The sequence below is a fragment of the Oncorhynchus nerka genome, linkage group LG11 (assembly GCF_034236695.1).
Source record: "Oncorhynchus nerka isolate Pitt River linkage group LG11, Oner_Uvic_2.0, whole genome shotgun sequence".
In the NCBI taxonomy this organism is placed as follows: Eukaryota; Metazoa; Chordata; class Actinopteri; order Salmoniformes; family Salmonidae; genus Oncorhynchus; species Oncorhynchus nerka.
The window spans coordinates 8,387,108-8,408,302 of NC_088406.1; the positions used below are offsets into that span (position 1 = coordinate 8,387,108).

Consider the following 21,195-nt stretch of genomic DNA (forward strand, 5'->3'; position numbering starts at 1 on the left):
ATATGCAACAGTTTGGGCAGCCTGGCTCATTGCCAACTAATTTGCCAGAATTTTACATAATTATGACATACATTGAAGGTTGTGCAATGTAACAAGAATATTTAGACTGATGGATGCCACCCGTAAGATAAAATACAGAACGGTTCCGTATTTCAGTGAAATAATAAACGTTTTGTTTTCGAAATGATCGATGGATGGATTCTACCATATTAATGACCAAAGGCTTGTATTTCTGTGTGTTAATATGTTATAATTAAGTCTATGATTTGATAGAGCAGTCTGACTGAGCGATGGTAGGCACCAGCAGGCTCGTAAGTATTCATTCAAACAGCACTTTTGTGCGTTTTGCCAGCAGCTCTTCGTAAGCACAGCTCTGTTTATGACTTCAAGCCTATCACCCTAATGGCTGGTGTAACCGATGTGAAATGGCTAGCTAGTTAGCTGGGTGTGCGCTAATAGCATTTCAAACGTCACTCGCTCTGAGACTTGGAGTAGTTGTTCCCCATGCTCTGCGAGGGCCGCGGCTTTTGTGGAGCGATGGGTAACGCTGCTTCGATGGTGGCTGTTGTCGATGTGTTCCTGGTTCGAGCCCAGGGAGCTATACTGTTACACTGGCAATACTAAAGTGCCTATAAGAACATCCAATAGTCAAAGGTATATGAAATACAAATGGTATACAGATAAATAGTCCTATAAATACTATATTAACTACAACCTAAAACTTTTTACCTGGGAATATTGAAGACTCATGTTAAAAGGAACCACCAGCTTTCATATGTTCTCATGTTCTGAGCAAGGAACTGAAACATTAGCTTTCTAACATGGCACTTTTACTTTCTTCTCCAACACTTTGTTTTTGCATTATTTAAACCAAATTGAACAGGTTTCATTTATTTGAGACTAAATTGATTTTTATTGGTGTATTATATTAAGTTAAAATAAGTGTTCATTCAGTATTGTTGTAATTGTCATTACAAAAAAAAATATATATATATATATATAAAATAATAATAAATAAAATAATAAAAAATTAAATCGGCCGATTAATCGGTATCTGCTTTTTTTTGGTCCTCCAATAATCGGTATCGACGTGGAAAAATCATAATCGGTCGACCTCTAGTGCACAGTTCTGACTGTCTGGTGGCTGACCAACATACTGATAGATAGGCCTAGTGCACAGTTCTGACTGTCTGGTGGCTGACCAACATACTGATAGATAGGCCTAGTGCACGGTTCTGACTGTCTGGTGGCTGACCAACATACTGATAGATAGGCCTAGTGCACGGTTCTGACTGTCTGGTGGCTGACCAACATACTGATAGATAGGCCTAGTGCACGGTTCTGACTGTCTGGTGGCTGACCAACATACTGATAGATAGGCCTAGTGCACGGTTCTGACTGTCTGCCTGGTGGCTGAACTGCCTATACTGTGCCAGTCCCCTCTCGCTCAGTCCTTCGCTAGCTCGCTATGAAAGGTGTGAGTTTGTGTTCTGCGAAGTACAGCAACTAGTCTCTCCTCTCCAGAAATACTATTCTTAGCAGAATCAAATCTTGACACTCAGAATTGGGATTCGGGAGTCGACATGCAAGGAGTCGAGAAATCAATTAATTTTGGCAACGACGCTCCACCACTACGTCGTCGTAGTTAACAGTTGGGAAAAACGTCAAGAGGAAAGCAAGCGACAGCAGGGACGTCCTGTATGGCAATACTATGAGAGGTTAAATGAGAAGGAAATCCAAACTTTTGCACGGGGGAACTGAGGTACATTAATGGCAGTACAGGCGCAATAGTTAGCCATCTGGAAAAAAGGGGGGCCGTACTGTGAGACTCAAACCATTGCTGCCAGCAGCGCAGCTGCATTGAGAATTCACATAAAATGTGAATTTTGTTGTTAAACCGTACCAGAAAAAAATAGCCATTTAAACATGATCAAAAATGTCCCATTTGTCACATCCCTAGATCCTACCTAATATCAGGAAGACACCTTTTTTTTTTTGATTAGACAAGTGAAAAGACAAGTGTTCACGAGTAAAGTTGCCTTTCCTTTTATTGGGGAGTATAGTGTCATGTAGGCAGAAACTGGATCATTGCATTCAGACTGGTTGACTTACTACTTACTGGAAGAAAGCTATACAACAGCCTTTCAACATGGACCTTAGTTTTTATATAGGTGATGTACTGAGGTGAGTGAATACCTGTGAAATACTAGTCACCCATGCCATGATACTAGTAAATCTGATTTTATTCATCCACTTTCTCACATTATTGCATTTGTGTTGAGGAAAAGTGTATGCATTTCTATACCAACACTTATAAAAACCTGCAATTTTAATAAAAACATACAGAAAACTGACAACTAAGGAACAAAATCTCAGGATAAACTCTGTTTCCCAAGAAAAGAGATGGTGAGATACTATGGTGAGGCAGAACACCCAAACTAGTGAGTTTCATTGGGTCCCTGCTGTCTGTGCTGTGTGTCATCGTCTCCCCTGTAGCGGGTGTTACCTGTACATGGGCGGTGGCAGCTCCCTCTGTCTCCATGGCATCCACTCCTCCTCCGTTGTTCAGTCCTCCTGGTTTAGTCAGCTCCTTCACGTCATCTCCCCACTCTGACAAACAGACCAATCAATCAGGAATAATTATACACTTAAAACAGAATAGCTACACAAGCAATGTAGAGATAGATATAACCTAACTCTGTGTCCAATACTTCTGACTTCGACAGGAATTTCTTCAGACCACTTGACCCAACTAGGAAAAGTTTTAGGCCAGGTTTTTACTAGTCAAGTTGCGAGTTCAGGAAAAACTCCAGGCCACAATAATTCATTCCACATCTAGACAGAGGGTGAATCTCGACAGGGTTCCTTGATTCCCTCAAACCCTGTTTACTCACATCCTTCTTCAAAGTGCATTGGAGGAGGAGGGCTGAGGAGAGGAACCAGAAATCTTCTTCTCCAATGCATTTTGAGAAGGAGGCGAGGAGAGAGAGGAGGTGAGGAATCAAGGAAGACAATTGAGAATCACCCAAAGCAGACAGTGTAGAGGTTGCGGAAGAGAGATGTTTACCTGGACAGAGTGTGTCTGCGTCCAGCATGCCTCCCTCCCTGGACCCCTCCAGCTCCTCCATCTTCACCTTGCTCCAGGGGATGTAGGTGACGCCTCGCTCTACATCCCAGAACTTCTTATGGGGCGCCTTTATACCCTTGTTCAAGGCCCACGCAATCTACACAAAAATACAATATGCTTCAGTTATTAAGTAAAATAACAAACTGTTTTAAATAACTGTGTGCTGCCTGGTATACCGAAAACACAGTACCTTTCCAATACTACAACATGACAGATTATTTCTGTTACTTTCAGGGCTTTCTGTGTCTCGCAGATTGAGGATCCAGTCTGTCTCAAAATTTGTCTGAATCTTCTCTAGGGGGCAGTAGTAAGCTAGCCAAGCTACTTGTCTTCTCTAGGGGGCAGTAGTAAGCTAGCCAGGCTACTTGTCTTCTCTAGGGGGCAGAAGTAAGCTAGCCAGGCTACTTGTCTTCTCTAGGGGGCAGTAGTAAGCTAGCCAGGCTACTTGTCTTCTCTAGGGGGCAGTAGTAAGCTAGCCAGGCTACTTGTCTTCTCTAGGGGGCAGTTGTAAGCTAGCCAGGCTACTTGTCTTCTCTAGGGGGCAGTAGTAAGCTAGCCAGGCTACTTGTCTTCTCTAGGGGGCAGTAGTAAGCTAGCCAGGCTACTTGTCTTCTCTAGGGGGCAGTAGTAAGCTAGCCAGGCTACTTGTCTTCTCTAGGGGGGCAGTAGTAAGCTAGCCAGGCTACTTGTCTTCTCTAGGGGGGCAGTAGTAAGCTAGTTAGCCAGGCTACTTGTCTTCTCTAGGGGGGCAGTTGTAAGCTAGCCAGGCTACTTGTCTTCTCTAGGGGGCAGTAGTAAGCTAGCCAGGGGGCAGTAGTACGCTAGCCAGGCTACTTGTCTTCTCTAGGGGGGCAGTTGTAAGCTAGCCAGGCTACTTGTCTTCTCTAGGGGGCAGTAGTACGCTAGCCAGGGGGCAGTAGTACGCTAGCCAGGCTACTTGTCTTCTCTAGGGGGGCAGTTGTAAGCTAGCCAGGCTACTTGTCTTCTCTCGGGGGCAGTAGTAAGCTAGCCAGGCTACTTGTCTTCTCTAGGGGGCAGTAGTAAGCTAGCCAGGGGTCAGTAGTAAGCTAGCCAGGCTACTTGTCTTCTCTAGGGGGGCAGTTGTAAGCTAGCCAGGCTACTTGTTTTCTCTAGGGGGCAGTAGTAAGCTAGCCAGGGGGCAGTAGTAAGCTAGCCAGGCTACTTGTCTTCTCTAGGGGGCAGTGGTAAGCTAGCCAGGCTACTTGTCTCCTCTGGGGGGCAGTTGTAAGCTAGCCAGGCTACTTGTTTTCTCTAGGGGCAGTAGTAAGCTAGCCAGGGGCAGTAGTAAGCTAGCCAGGCTACTTGTCTTCTCTAGGGGGGCAGTAGTAAGCTAGCCAGGCTACTTGTCTTCTCTAGGGGGCAGTAGTAAGCTAGCCAGGCTACTTGTCTTCTCTAGGGGGGCAGTTGTAAGCTAGACAGGCTACTTGTCTTCTCAAGGGGGGCAGTAGTAAGCTAGCCAGGGGGCAGTAGTCAGCTAGCCAGGCTACTTGTCTTCTCAAGGGGGGCAGTAGTAAGCTAGCCAGGCTACTTGTCTTCTCTAGGGGGGGCAGTAGTAAGCTAGCCAGGCTACTTGTCTTCTCTAGGGGGGGCAGTCGTAAGCTAGCCAGGCTACTTGTCTTCTCTCGGGGGCAGTAGTAAGCTAGCCAGGCTACTTGTCTTCTCTAGGGGGCAGTAGTAAGCTAGCCAAGCTACTTGTCTTCTCTAGGGGCAGTAGTAAGCTAGCCAGGCTACTTGTCTTCTCTAGGGGCAGTAGTAAGCTAGCCAGGCTACTTGTCTTCTCTAGGGGGCAGTAGTAAGCTAGCCAGGCTACTTGTCTTCTCTAGGGGGGCAGTAGTAAGCTAGCCAGGCTACTTGTCTTCTCTAGAGGGCAGTAGTAAGCTAGCCAGGCTACTTGTCTTCTCTAGAGGGCAGTAGTAAGCTAGCCAGGCTACTTGTCTTCTCTAGGGGGGCAGTAGTAAGCTAGCCAGGCTACTTGTCTTCTCTAGAGGGGCAGTAGTAAGCTAGCCAGGCTACTTGTCTTCTCTAGGGGGGCAGTAGTAAGCTAGCCAGGCTACTTGTCTTCTCTAGGGGGGCAGTAGTAAGCTAGCCAGGCTACTTGTCTTCTCTAGGGGGCAGTAGTAAGCTAGCCAGGCTACTTGTCTTCTCTAGGGGGCAGTAGTAAGCTAGCCAGGCTACTTGTCTTCTCTAGGGGGCAGTAGTAAGCTAGCCAGGCTACTTGTCTTCTCTAGGGGGGCAGTAGTAAGCTAGCCAGGCTACTTGTCTTCTCTAGGGGGGCAGTAGTAAGCTAGCCAGGCTACTTGTCTTCTCTAGGGGGGCAGTAGTAAGCTAGCCAGGCTACTTGTCTTCTCTAGAGGGCAGTAGTAAGCTAGCCAGGCTACTTGTCTTCTCTAGGGGGGCAGTAGTAAGCTAGCCAGGCTACTTGTCTTCTCTAGGGGGGCAGTAGTAAGCTAGCCAGGCTACTTGTCTTCTCTAGGGGGGCAGTAGTAAGCTAGCCAGGCTACTTGTCTTCTCTAGGGGGGCAGTAGTAAGCTAGCCAGGCTACTTGTCTTCTCTAGGGGGGCAGTAGTAAGCTAGCCAGGCTACTTGTCTTCTCTAGGGGGGCAGTTGTAAACTAGCCAGGCTACATGTGCATGTAGATGACACAGCGCGAGCCACATTTGAGAAGGAAAACGTCATAACTCCACACCCGCAGCTTGTTGACAGCTGGCTCCAGAAGCAAAGTATGGGAATACTTTACTTACAGAGTAGATGAGGGTCAGCCTACCGAAACTACTAAGCAAAAGGTGTAAAAATAGCGCATGGGAGGTTATAGTTCACCCCCAATAAATTGAATAATTTGAGTGACAATAACATGAATATATATTCAGCATGATATTCATGTGAGCATTATAATAGGATTAGAACCCAAAAGTAAATGTGAAATGTACTCAATTTAATATATGACAATATTAACACTACTTCGCGTTTGACTGGGCTTGCTAACCGTAGCCAGCCAGCCGTCTGGGCGGAGCATTGCATCATGGGAGGTGACGTGTACTCTGGGAATCGCAGTATGTTGTGTAAAAATCCATTTTTATTTCTATGGTGTGTAGACTATTGCAATATAGAAGCTTCCGAAACAAGCTTCAAAGTGTTTGTGTCATTTTGGAAGTAAAGTATAAATGTAATACATTAAATCATTTAGCTGTAATGTATAATGAATCATGTATCTAATGAATGTCATCTGACCCAATATTTTGTCCAAAGTTTAGCAAATGAACACAGATACACTACACGACCAAAAGTATGTTGACACCCCTTCAAATGAGTGGATTCTACTTTTTCAGCCACACATACACTGACAGGTGTATAAAATCGAGCACACAGCCATGCAAATTCAATTGACATTGGCCCGTACTAAAGAGCCCAGTGAGTTTCAACGTGGCACTGTCATAGGATGCCACCTTTCCAACATATCAGTTAGTCAAATTTCTGCCCTGCTAGAGCTTCCCCGGTTAACTGTAAGTGCTGTTATTGCGAAGTGGAAACGTCTAGGAGCAACAACAGCTAAGCTGCAAAGTGGCAGGCCACACAAGCTCATAGAACAGGACCACAGAGTGCAGAAGCATGGAAAGATCGTCTGTCATCGGCGCATGTGACAAATTAAGTTTGATTTGATTTGAAGTGGTAGGGCCACACAATCTCACAGAACGGGACCGCCGAGTGCTGAAGCGTGTAAAAATAGTCTGTCCTCGGTTGCAACTCTCACTAGAGTTCCAAACTGCATCTGCAAGCAACGTCAGCAAAACAACTGTTAGTCGGGAGCTTCATGAAACAGGTTTACATGGCCGAGCAGCAGCACACAAGCCTAACATCACCATGTGCAATACCAAGCATCGGCTGGAGTGGTGTAAAGCTTGCCACCATTGGACTCTGGAGCAGTGGAAACGCGTTCACCATCTGGCAGTCCGACAGACAAATCTGGGTTTGGAAGATGCCAGGAGAACACTACCTGCCCCAATGCATAGTGCCAACCGTAACGTTTGGTGGAGGAGGAATAATGGTCTGGGGCTGTTTTTCATGGTTCGGGCTAGGCCCCTTAGTTCCAGTGAAGGCTAATCTTAGAGCTATAGCATACAATGACATTCTAGATGATTCTGTGCTTCCATCTTTGTAGCAACAGTTTTTGCCCTTTCCTGCTTCAGCATGACAATGCCCCCGTGCACAAAGCGAGGTCATACAGACAGAAGCACTTTGTCGAGATCGGGGTGAAAGAACTTGACTGGCCTGCGCAGAGCCCTGACCTCAACCAAATCAAACACCTTTGGGGTGAATTGGAACGCCCGACCTCACTAATGCTCTTGTGGCTGAATGGAAGCAAGTCCCCGGTGCAATCATCCAACATCTAGTGGAAAGCCTTCCCAGAAGAGTGGAGGCTGTTATAGCAGCAATGTTCCAACATCTAGTGGAAAGCCTTCCCAGAAGAGTGGAGGCTGTTATAGCAGCAATGTTCCAACATCTAGTGGAAAGCCTTCCCAGAAGAGTGGTGGCTGTTTTAGCAGCAATGTTCCAACATCTAGTGGAAAGCCTTCCCAGAAGAGTGGAGGCTGTTATAGCAGCAATGTTCCAACATCTAGTGGAAAGCCTTCCCAGAAGGCTGGAGGCTGTTATAGCAGCAATGTTCCAACATCTAGTGGAAAGCATTCCCAGAAGAGTGGAGGCTGTTATAGCAGCAATGTTCCAACATCTAGTGGAAATCCTTCCCAGAAGAGTGGAGGCTGTTATAGCAGCAATGTTCCAACATCTAGTGGAAAGCCTTCCCAGAAGAGTGGAGGCTGTTATAGCAGCAATATTCCAACATCTAGTGGTAAGCTTTCCCAGAAGAGTGGAGGCTGTTATAGCAGCAATGTTCCTACATCTAGTGGAAAGCCTTCCCAGAAGAGTGGAGGCTGTTATAGCAGCAATGTTCTAACATCTAGTGGAAAGCCTTCCCAGAAGAGTGGAGGCTGTTACAGCAGCAAAGGGGAGGGACTCCATATTAATACCTATGGCATTGTAATGAGATGCTCAATGAGCAGATGTCCACATACTTTTGACCACGTTGTGCTCTGATCATTCTGTAATTTAATAGGGCGTTTCATTTTGTTCCATGTAAAGCCCAGTGGCTTTAGATAATGCTTGATTTTTGTTGTTGCTGTGGTATCGTTTTGCGCATCGTGATACTAAACCTGGTATCAAAGTCAAAATTCTGTTATTTATGCAAACACTAGTCGTCTCTATAACCGTGTTCAAACCCTGCGCAATCTACATAAACAATATATATTTAGGTTAGACACTAAACAAACAGGGCTCTATAGAGACCAATCTACATAAACACAATGTATATTTAGGTTAGACACTAAACAAACAAGGCTCTTAGGAGACCAATCGACAAACACAATATATTTATACACTAAACAAAATATATATATTTTCAGTTGATGGCGCCAGCACGATTTGGTCTTACCAATGTTTTTCACACCGATAATGACCTGACCTGTGTCCCCTAATGTACCTGCACTCCATACAGAAACACACTAATAATGAAGAGATATATTTTTTTAATTAGCACCCCCTTGACATTCAAGTGTTAAACTGTGTTAAACTGGCCAGAATGAAAAGAACACGGTCCTGGGAAAACAGGCTGATCAAGATTCTTATAATGACCGACCTTCCATACACAAATAATTAAATTTTTAACTCGACAATATCAGATTTACATTGATTGTTTGGAGGGATATTATTATTATTATTTTTTACCTTTGCACAATCTCAAAAAGGGGTGTTCATTGTTAGCGATTTTGATCTGTCAGTCTACAGTTGTAGGGCCATATAAAATCAGATATCTTCTGGTAAATTTGCACACACACACAACTCAAAAAAATAAAGGGAACACTTTAACAACACAATGTAACTCCAAGTCAATCACACTTCTGTGAAATCACACTGTCCACTTAGGAAGCAACACTAATTGACAATATATTTCACACGCTGTTGTGCAAATGGCATAGACAACAGGTGGAAATTATAGGCAATTAGCAAGACAACCCCAATAAAGGAGTGGTTCTGCAGGTGATAACCACAGACCACTTCTCAGTTCCTATGCTTCCTGGCTGATGTTTTGGTCACTTTTGAATGCTGGCGGTGCTTTCACTCTAGTGGTAGCATGAGACGTAGTCTACAACCCACACAAGTGGATCAGGTAGTGCAGCTCATCCAGGATGGCACATCAATGCGAGCTGTGGCAAGAAGGTTTGCGGTGTCTGTCAGCGTAGTGTCCAGAGCATGGAGGCTCTACCAGGAGACAGGCCAGTACATCAGGAGACGTGGAGGAGGCCGTAGGAGGGCAACAACCCAGCAGCAGGACCGCTACCTCCGCCTTTGTGCAAGGAGGAGCAGGAGGAGCACTGCCAGAGCCCTGCTAAATGACCTCCAGCAGGCCACAAATGTGCATGTGTCTGCTCAAACGGTCAGAAACAGACTCCATGAGGGTGGTATGAGGGCCCGACATCCACAGGTGGGGGTTGTGCTGACAGCCCAACACCGTGCAGGATGTTTTTCATTTGCCAGAGAACACCAAGATTGGCAAATTCGCCACTGGCGCACTGTGCTATTCACAGATGAAAGCAGGTTCACACTGAGAACATGTGACAGACGTGACAGAGTCTGGAGAAGCCGTGGAGAACGTTCTGCTGCCTGCAACATCCTCCAGCATGACCGGTTTGGCGGTGGGTCAGTCATGGTGTGGGGTGGCATTTCTTTGGGGGGCCGCACAGCCCTCCATGTGCTCGCCAGAGGTAGCCTGACTGCCATTAGGTACCGAGATGAGATCCTCAGACCCCTTGAGACCATATGCTGGTGCGGTTGGCCCTGGGTTCCTCCTAATGCAAGACAATGCTAGACCTCATGTGGCTGAAGTGTGTCAGCAGTTCCTGCAAGAGGAAGGCATTGATGCTATGGACTGGCCCGCTCCAGTCATGTCTCGCTCCATCCACCAACGCCACGTTGCACCACAGACTGTCCAGGAGATGGCGGATGCTTTAGTCCAGGTCTGGAAGGAGATCCCTCAGGAGACCATCCGCCACCTCAGCATGCCCAGGCGTTGTAGGGAGGTCATACAGGCACGTGGAGGCCACACACACTACTGAGCCTCATTTTGACTTGTTTTAAGGACATTACATCAAAGTTCGATCAGCCTGTAGTGTGGTTTTCCAATTTAATTTTGAGTGTGACTCCAAATCCAGACCTCCATGGGTTGATAAATTTGATTTCCATTGATAATTTGTGTGATTTTGTTGTCAGCACATTCAACTATGTAAAGAAAAAAGTATTTAATAAGAATATTTCATTCATTCAGGTCTAGGATGTGTTATTTTAGTGTTCCCTTTATTTTTTTGAGCAGTGTATATATACACACAAAACACACACACAGTTGAAGTCAGAAGTTTACATACACTCAATTAGTATTTGGTAGCATTGCCTTTGAGTTAGGGACAGTGCACATTAATCAACGTTTCAGTTTTAGCCAACTGGCTAATTTTCAAAATCAGTCCCTGGGCAGATTATTAAAAACTATTACAATACAGACAACCAATGAGCACCGCAGAGCAACATAGGACAACCAATGAGCAGTGAGCACACACAGAGCAACATAGGACAAAAAGCAACAAGACAAAATCCATAAAAGCAGTGTTTCCACACCTCACAAGGTACAGACAACGGGAAACATGGAAATTGGTTAACAAATATTTCAACTTCCACAAGCTTCCCACAATAAGTTGAGTGAATTTTGGCCCATTTCTCCTAACAGAGCTGGTGTAACTGAGTCAGGTTTGTAGGCCTCCTTGCTCGCACGCGCTTTTTCAGTTCTGCCCACAAATTTTCTATAGGATTGAGGTCAGGGCTTTGTGACGGCCACTCCAATACCTGGACTTTGTTGTCCTTAAGCCATTTTGCCACATCTTTGGAAGTATGCTTGGGGTCATTGTCCATTTGGAAAACCCATTTGCGACCAAGTTTTAACTTCCTGACTGTCTTGAGAGGCCAGCCTGCCTCTAGCCACTAGGCCAGCCTGCCGCCCCCCTCTAGCCACTAGGCCAGCCTGCCGCCCCCCTCTAGCCACTAGGCCAGCCTGCCGCCCCCCTCTAGCCACTAGGCCAGCCTGTCGCCCCAAAATATTAGAATGTAATCCTATATTAGTACTTACACTGACTGTTTTTCTTAGAATGCAACAGAATATTGTTTAGAACTCATGTGTCTGTGTGAAGAGAGAGAAGCCTCAGATTTTAACGTTGACAGTAGATTTACGATGGCTTGGTGACAAGACAACATTCCATTCCATGATTAGTGTCTGTGTCCCCGTCTGTCAGTACCAGGGAGACACAATCTCCAATTTATTTAAGGAAAGGACCAAGTGTCTATGTTGCATTAGCATTCCTACACAATCAAGCAGTAAATAAACTAGAGAGATATGGAGCCATGTATATCTTGATGTCTGTTTCATGAGAAGCAAAATGTACCTTGGTATAAATTCTCTCGTCTGTGATTTGTCATCAACATCCAGGAGGATGGACTTGGCTATAAACGGGGTGTGGCTTAATTCCTGCTGTTTGGGTTCTCAACAAATAACCTATGGGTGGTGTCGTTGACAAGCTCCCTGTCCGCAGTAATTAAATAATAAAGTTTGACTGTTTTCAGGAAGTCTAAAAGTCTCCTTTGATTAGAATAATTTTTACCACATTATAAAAGAGTTGATTTAACATTAAAAAAAATCAACAAGTACCTTGATAGCCTTCTGGTTGACCTTGAAGGATCCTCTGCCGAGTTTGTGTAGAGCTCTGTAGGCATCCTGCCTGTGGACCATCACTATGTAGGCACATCCACGAGGAGGTATCATCTGGATGGGAGCGGGAAGGAGAAGGTTGGCGTTCGCTCCTAAATTGTTCCCTTTCACAAACAGCCTAGTGTATTTTTCAGGGTCAATCTCCCCCCCTGTGTCCTATATAGAGCACTCTCTTATTAGACTATTTCTTATGTGGCTCCAGTGAAAAGTAGTGCACAGTAAAAGGAAATAGGTTGCCACTGAGTAAGATCAGTGTCCGCTTCATACTCACATTGATGGAGTCTATCTGCCCAAACTCCTCTAGTAAACACATGACGTCCTGCTGAGAAGTCTTCTTGTCTAACTGGCCCACCCACAGAGTCGTGGTGCAAACTAGACAACAACGAGGGAATCATTCAATACGGGGCCCTTGTCGAATATAGTAGGGAAAAGGGAGCCATTTTGGGACGCAGTCCTTGTGTATCTGACAATACGTACCACTGAGTGTCTGGCTCTTGATGCTGGGCAGACCTTTCTGTCTACGGTCTTTGTCCTTCTCTCTCTCCTTCCTCTCCTGCGAGCGGGAGCGAGGCGAGTTCCAGCGACTCTCCCTGGAACGGGACCCGGAGCGCTGGGAGGAATGTCGGGGTTTCCGGGAGGGAGAACCGGGGGACCTCTTTCTCCTGGGAGAACTGGAGAAATCAAACCTTATTTAAAATGCTTTTAAAATCACAACGTACTAAAATCAGGGCTCTCCGACCCTGTTCCTGAAGAGCTACCGTCCTTGTAGGTTTTCACTTTAACCCTAATCAAGAACACCTGATTCTAATATTTAAATGGTTGATAAGATTAATCAGGTTAGTTACAACTGGGGTTGGAGTTAAAACCTTCAGGAGGGTGTCTCCAGGAACAGGGTTGGAGTTAAAACCTACAGGAGGGTGTCTCTCCAGGAACAGGGTTAGAGTTAAAACCTACAGGAGGGTGTCTCCAGGAACAGGGTTGGAGTTAAAACCTACAGGAGGGTGTCTCTCCAGGAACAGGGTTGGAGTTAAAACCTACAGGAGGGTGTCTCCAGGAACAGGGTTGGAGTTAAAACCTACAGGAGGGTGTCTCTAGGAACAGGAGAACTAAAGCACTTAAGTAAAAATCCAATTAAACACAGCAATAAGGCAGACTAAAAGCCAAGCTTAACACAGCAATACGAGAGACTAAATTCCAAGCTAACACAGCAATACGAGAGACTAAATTCCAAGCTAACACAGCAATACGACAGACTAAAAGCCAAGCTAACACAGCAATACGAGAGACTAAATTCCAAGCTAACACAGCAATACGACAGACTAAATTCCAAGCTAACACAGCAATACGACAGACTAAATTCCAAGCTAACACAGCAATACGAGAGACTAAATTCCAAGCTAACACAGCAATAGAGAGACTAAATTCCAAGCTAACACAGCAATACGAGAGACTAAATTCCAAGCTAACACAGCAATAGGGGGACTAAATTCCAAGCTAACACAGCAATACGAGAGACTAAATTCCAAGCTAACACAGCAATACGAGAGACTAAATTCCAAGCTAACACAGCAATACGAGAGACTAAATTCCAAGCTAACACAGCAATACGAGATACTAAATTCCAAGCTAACACAGCAATACGAGATACTAAATTCCAAGCTAACACAGCAATACGAGATACTAAATTCCAAGCTAACACAGCAATACGAGATACTAAATTCCAAGCTAACACAGCAATACGACAGACTAAATTCCAAGCTAACACAGCAATAGGGCGACAAATTCCAAGCTAACACAGCAATACGGGGAATAAAAGCCAAGCTAACACAGCAATAGGGGGACTAAAAGCCAAGCTAACACAGCAATACGACAGACTAAATTCCAAGCTAACACAGCAATAGGGGGACTAAATTCCAAGCTAACACAGCAATAGGGGGACTAAAAGCCAAGCTAAAAGGTGGGAAAAGACAGGATTCCATTAGAGGTCTAATATCAACAATAGGCCCAGCTTCTTACCGAGAGCCAGACCTGGAGCGTGACCTCCTGCCGTGACCCCGCTGCCTCCCCTCCCTCCTCCCAGACGGATCTTCTCTTTCTCTGGAGTTTCCCTGGTCAGTGTGCTGGCTCTGGCTGTAGCCCTTGTTCAGACCAGGGTATCCTCCAACAGGTGTCTGCTGTCTCCCAGGCTGGCCCTGAAACTGTTGCTCCATGTTGGGCTGCATCGGACCAGGAAAATGGCCGTCGTACTGGTTCCCTGGAACAAGGGGATTCATCTCCTCTCTCTTCACTTCTTCTGGTTCGTCGTCATAATCAAAACGGTCCAGGAGTTTCTGAAGATCGACATCCATAACAATGAGCACAGCATAATTTAGCTCCACGACAATAAGAGCCGCATAATTTAGCTCCACATCCATAGCAATGACAGCATAATTTAGCTCCACATCCATAGCAATGACAGCATAATTTAGCTCCACATCCATAGCAATGACAGCATAATTTAGCTCCACATCCATAGCAATGACAGCATAATTTAGCTCCACATCCATAGCAATGACAGCATAATTTAGCTCCACATCCATAGCAATGACAGCATAATTTAGCTCCACATCCATAGCAATGACAGCATAATTTAGCTCCACATCCATAGCAATGACAGCATAATTTAGCTCCACATCCATAGCAATGACAGCATAATTTAGCTCCACATCCATAGCAATGACAGCATAATTTAGCTCCACATCCATAGCAGAGTGCAATGATTTACTTCGACATCTATAATAATCACACGAGACTGTGACTGACCATCCCTTTCAAGGAGGCTTGTACTGACATGTATGTGGAACTGAGATTCACAAACACGACATGTTAATGTTTTAAATGTATGCAAATTGTAACCATGGTGTTGGGAACCATAGGGATGGGGGGGGGTTGAACCTCTGAGGGCCACTCCTCCTGATTACACTAGTGACCATATCCCCCACGCATACCACACAGGTGGAGGTGTTGCTAATATTCACGACAAATTTAAATTTACAAAAGATTCTCTGCCTCTTTTGAGCTTCTAGTCATGAAATATATGCAGCCTACTTAATCATGTTATATTGCTACTGTTTACAGGCCTCCTGGGCCATTTACAGGCCTCCTGGGCCACAGGCCTCCTGGGCCATTTACAGGCCTCCTGGGCCATTTACAGGCCTCTTACAGGCCTCCTGGGCACAGAGTTCCCGGAATGCCTGTCTGATCTTGTAGTCACGGCAGATAATATAATTTTTGGTGACATCAATGTTCACATGGAAAAGCCCACAGACCCACTCCAAAAGTCTTTCAGAGCCATCATCAACTCAGTGGGTTTTGTCCAACATGTCTCCGGAACTACTCACAGCCACACTCTGTATCTAGTTTTGTGGATCGTAATGTTTTTCTTCATAAGCATAGACTAATAGGACCAACATTTTATTACGTTTGCAATCGCGACATATAACCCCCAACCGAGGATCATCAAAAGCCATTGTATAAATTCTCGGACAACACAAATTCCTAGATGCCCTTCCAGACTGCCTCTGCCTACCCAAGGTCGTCGGAGTACAAAAATCAGTTGACCACCTAACTGAGGAACTCAATTTAACCTTGCGCAATACCCAAAATGCAATCGCACCCTTAAAAACAAAAACATTTGTCATAAGAAACTTGCTCACTGGTATAGAGAAAATACCAGAGTCCCGAAGCAAGCTTCCAGAAAACTGGAACGGAAATAGAGTTCCATCTAACTGGAAGTCCCTCACTGCTGCGACCATCATCCTATTTTTCCAAACCTAATAGAGGAGAATAAGAACATTTATTGTTGATACTGTCGCAAAGATAACTAAAAAGCAGCATTCCCCAAGAGAGGATGGCTTTCACTTCAGCAGTGATGAATTTGTCGACTGCTTCGACGAAAAGACAACGATGATTAGAAGTTACGGACTCCTCCAAACCTCAGTTGTCCTGAGTCTACACAGAACTACCAGGACCTAGGATCAATGGAGACAAGTTTTTATTTATTTATCCTGTATCCCGACACATTCATGGCCTCTAAACCGTCAAGCTGCATACGGGACCCTACTCCAACTACTGAAACGGTTACTTCCTGTACACTTCCTGAACTTGGTTCTACTTTGTTGAACATAAAAAACATCTTCCTATCCTCCAGATGTGTACCAAACTCACTAAAGAAGTGGCAGTAATAAAGCCCCTCTTGAAAAAGCCAAACCTTGACCCAGAAAATGTCTTTTTTAAATATATAACATCGGCCTATATTGAATATCCCATTCCTCTCAGTTTTGGGGGGAAAAAGGTGTTGTACAGCAACTCACTGTCTCCCTGAAGACAAATAATGCAGATGAAAAGCTCCATTCTGGTTTTAGACCCCATCATAGCACTGAGACTGCACTAGTTGAAGTGGCAAATAACCTTTTCATGGCGTTCTGCTAAGCCTCTGCGTCTGTCCTCCTAGACCGTAGTGCTGATTTTGACACCATCGATCACCACATTACTTTGGAGAGATTGGAAATCCTAATTGGTCTACACGGACAAGTTCTGGCCTGGATTATATCTAATCTGTCAGAAAGGTATCAGTTCGTCTCTGTGGATGATTTGTCCTCTGACAAATAAATGTTTAAGTTTTGGTGTTCCTCAAGGTTCCGTTTACGGACCACTATTGTTTTCACTATATATTCTAACTCTTGATGATGTCATTCGGGAAACACTCAACTTTCACTGCTATGAGGACGACACACAACTGTACATTTCAATGAAACACGGCGAAGCCCCAAAATTGTCCCCCCTGGAAGCCTGTGTTTCAGACATATGGAAGTGAAGTGACGCAAATGTTTTACTTAAAAAATAAATACATTTTTAAAAAATCAGACCAAACAGTTTGTTCTAGGTTAACAAGAAACAAAGAGATCTGCTGTATGATATGACAATTAATCTTGGTTGTTGTACAGTCGCCTCAAATAAAACGGAAGGACCTCCGCGTTAATCTGGACCCTGATCGCTCTCTTTTGACAAACACAGCCAGGGTATAATTTTTCCCATCTTCATAACAATTGCAAAAATCTGAAACTTTTTGTCAAAAAAATTATACAGAAAAACTAATCCATGCTTTTGTCACTTCTAGATTAGACTACTGCAATGTTCTACTCTCCGGCTAAAGCAGTTAGTGCTAAACACGGCTGCTAGAATGTTGACTAGTGCTAGCCTCCCTACACTGGCTTCCTGTTAAGGCAAGGGATTTCAAGGTTCTACTGCTAACCTACAAAGCATTACATGGGCTTGCTCCTACCCATCTTTCCGATTTGGTCCTGCCGTACATACCTACACGTTAGCTGCGGTCACAAGACGCAGGCCTCCTTACTGTCCCTGGAATTTCTAAGCAAACAGCTAGAAGCAGGGCATTCTCCTATAGTGCTATATTTTTATGGAATGGTCTGCCTATCCATGTGAGAGACGCAGACTCCATCTTAACCTTAAGTCTTTACTGAAGACGCATCTCTTCAGTAGGTCCAATGATTGAGTGTAGTCTGGCCCAGGGTTGCGAAAGTTGAACGGCAAGGCACTGGAGCGAAGAACCACCGTTGCTGTCTCTGCCTGGCCGGCTCCACTGGGACTCTCTGCTTTTGATCCTATTACAGGGGCTGAGTCACCGGCTTACTGGTGCTCTGCCATGCCGTCCCTGCGTCACTTGAATGGGTGGTATCGCTGACAGGATCTCCTGTCTGGTCCTGCACAGGCTTGTAAGGGTGGAGATCTTTGTGGGGTATACTCAGCCGTGTCTCGGGTAGTAAGTTGATATCTGTCTGTTGATATCCCTCTAGTGGTGTGGGGGCTGTGCTTCAGCAAAGTGGGTGGGGTTATACCCTGCCTGGTTGGCCCTGTCCGGGGGTATCGTCGAAAGGGGCAATAGTGTCCCCCGACCCCATTATCTATGCTGCTGGCTGTACTCAGTCCCACCTGGCTGTGCTGCTGCTCCTGTTTCAACTGTTCTGCTTGCTGATATGGAACCCTGACATGTTCACCGGACGTGCTAGCTTGTCCCGGACCTGCTGTTTTCAACTCTCTCTCTAGCGCACCTGCTGTCTCGACCACAGCATGCTCGGCTATGAAAAGCCAACTGACATTTACTTGTGAGGTACTGATATGTGGCACCCTCAACAACCACTGTGATTATTATTTGACACTGCTGGTCATCTATGAACGTTTGAACATCTTGAAGAACTATTGGGCCTTAAATGGCCACGTACTGTTATAATCTCCACCCGGGACAGACCGAGGACTGGCCACCTTTCTCAGCCTGGTTCCTCTCTAGGTTTCTTCCTAGCTTCCTGCCTTTATAGGGAGTTTTTCCTAGCCACCATGTTTCTACATCTTCTTTGCTTGCGGTTTGGGGTTTTAGGCTGGGTTTCAGTTAAATGTAAAAAGGGCTTGAAATAAATGTCATATGTGACTTACAAAAAATATATATTTCGTTATGTGTTGGACCCCAGTAAGACTAGCTGTCGCTAATTGCAATCCTAATAAATCAGAAATCAAAAGCTGTCCTGTTAAGATTAGGCCTCTGAAAATTGTCTTGTCGGTCAAAAATATGCCCAAAGTACAAAAAAAAAAAAATCATTACCTTAGCTAGTGAGTTCTTCTGCTCCGTAGGATGTGTCTGGTGTGTGTTCAACGGTGGGTGGTGTGTATTATGCTGGCCTTGGACCACATGTGGGTGGTTCTGGTCAGCCATGGTGTTTGGAACCACAGGGGGAGTCTGTTGCCCTGGCTGGAACCTCTGGAGGATCTTCTGAAGCTGGACAGACAGGAAGGAATACAGCGGAATTACACTTAATCCGCCCAATCAGTTACTACCTAGGTGACAAGCAAGATACTATGCAATTATCCTTTATTGAGCTGGTAGAGAACCCCCCAGAATAATTAAATAGTTTACAGGAAACAGCCAACTGGATTGGTCAAGAAAGAGCAATGGTGAATTTCTGTCACAGTCGTGTTGTTCTGGGGTATATGAGCTAGTAGTGTGTAATACTGTAACTATAACAAAATACTTAGAATGAGTATAACTGGAATATAATCACTGGACCATGGCAACTTAACAGGTAAACTCATGGGTACACTCATAGAAGTAGGACACAGCATCTAGGATCTCTATGGGTGCACTCATCATCGCTGACCTGGTATTGTGATGCATACTTTCATTCTATATAGCTCTCACCTCATGTCCCTGTCCAGACTGGAAAAGCTGTGCCACGGCAGCCAGGGCCTCAGGGTTCTGGAGCTGTGGGGGGAGCTGGGGTAGGGCTGCTGCTATGGAGGCCCTGGAGACTTGGGGCAGGGCTGCTGCTATGGAGGCACTAGAGACTGGTGTCTGGACTGATGCTATAGAGGCACTGGGCACCTGGGGCTGAGCCTGGAGGTCCTCCTGGGGGGATGGAGTAGGGGCTAAGGATCCAGCAGCCATGTCCAACAGGGGCTGGACGACGTCCATCTCAAACACAGCGTTCTTTTGCCACAGGTTGAGAACACGGATGATCTTACTCTGCAGGGAGAGGGAAAGGGAGACAAAGGGGAGGAATAAGAACCCGTAATGAGAAAGGTTTACAGTTCAGTTCTGCTTTAGCTGGCCGTTAAGAATATCAGAAAGAGTAAAGTGTCAACTCTTAATTTTTGTACCAGCCACACCCGACCAAACTACTGATTAAGTCAATACAATCATCCACAATTTAACCGTTGATTAATTGACTACAATCATCCACAATTTAACCACTGATTAATTGACTACAATCATCCACTATTTAACCGTGGATTAATTGAATACAATCATCCACGATTTAACTACTGATTAGTGTGTTATCGCTAGAACAAAAACTGTGCATCCCTGACTTGGTGGAACACTGGAAAAAACAGCTACGGTAATAACCCACCTTGTCATCATGTGGACAGAGGTAGAGGTTCTGGAATGTCGGGGTGAAGTTCTTTTGGAACCTGGGTCCATAGACGTCCTTATCCACTCCAAACTGATGTCGGGACTGTCGGACTATGGAATCCACCACGTATAAACCAGGAACCTTCAGTTCTGGCTTACACTGGAGTAACAAGTAACAGATGTTATTACCACTAGTCTTTCCACATTATCACTGGTCTACAAAATTACAATAAGGGTAAAAAAGGGTTTGTTTTTGTTATATGCTTTCAAAAGCTACTGGCATTGTCTGAAAGTAAAGTGACCCCACTATTGATTATAGTTCCTTGGTTGTGTTTCCATGACATACCTTCTTGATGAACTTCTCCACAATCTGGACGACATGCTTGTATAGCTGAGAAAAGGGGACAAGAAGTTGAAACAGGATCATTATGTTTCATGGTGTGAATCTAAACAAGGTCACATTTTGGCATATATATATATTTTTTTTACACATTTCATTTTCCAATGAGAAACACACACATGTTGGCCAAATTTACCTTGATAGCCTTTATTGCTGATTTAGTGACTGACATCATCTTTGCTCGTGATATTGGAGGCTTCATGTCAATCATGGAGAATAACTGGACAAAGAGGGAAACGAAGAATACCTTTAGCTAGCACCTAAACGAGGTCATCTAATCCAGACTCCACATCAATCCCAAACTCACATTTGTTTTTATAAGCATGAAGACCAGAATTGGGGGGGATTGAGGGTAGACAGGTCATGTTCACATAGGGAAACAAACACTGATGCTTCGACACTGAACACATGGTGCTAATACAGAACAACATATACAACGTGAAGAAAGGAGACGCTGCCATATTTCGGATTAGGCAACAACAACAAAAAAAATGAACAGGCTAGTCACCTGCAAGAGAAAGAGAGCTATCTAACTAGAATAACGCTTGCTAACGTTACGCAATAACACTTGTTATATTCACGTAACGTTATATTTTTCAGTTAGACATTACTAACTTAGTACATAGAAACAACTGGGCAACTAACAATACCAAACTTTTAGTGACATAACCATGTGGTTCTGCATTTTCTACAACAAACCCAACTAAGGTTAGTTAGCTAAATTAGCCACCATTGGCGTATTTGTCAATAACACGCCGACCTTATCAGCCCAACAAAACCGAAAACTGGCCGTGCAATAGCGTTCACACTATCAGCGGTTAATGGCA

General features: G+C 44.8%; 1 protein-coding gene across 1 annotated transcript in view; it reads right to left on the reverse strand.

Annotated features, from left to right (window-relative positions):
• The window catches only part of LOC115123489 (SR-related and CTD-associated factor 4-like), a 47,672-nt gene that overhangs the window by 25,915 nt on the left and 562 nt on the right, over positions 1–21,195 (reverse strand). The window contains exons 2-12 of the mRNA XM_029652839.2: positions 20,505–20,588; positions 20,315–20,359; positions 19,967–20,128; positions 19,258–19,581; positions 18,664–18,837; positions 14,025–14,338; positions 12,486–12,679; positions 12,280–12,380; positions 11,949–12,062; positions 3,068–3,224; positions 2,507–2,610 (exon numbers count right to left, since the gene is read on the reverse strand). Coding sequence (XP_029508699.1) covers positions 2,507–2,610; positions 3,068–3,224; positions 11,949–12,062; positions 12,280–12,380; positions 12,486–12,679; positions 14,025–14,338; positions 18,664–18,837; positions 19,258–19,581; positions 19,967–20,128; positions 20,315–20,359; positions 20,505–20,588 — 1,773 coding nt within the window. The remainder of the gene's footprint in view (positions 1–2,506; positions 2,611–3,067; positions 3,225–11,948; positions 12,063–12,279; positions 12,381–12,485; positions 12,680–14,024; positions 14,339–18,663; positions 18,838–19,257; positions 19,582–19,966; positions 20,129–20,314; positions 20,360–20,504; positions 20,589–21,195) is intronic.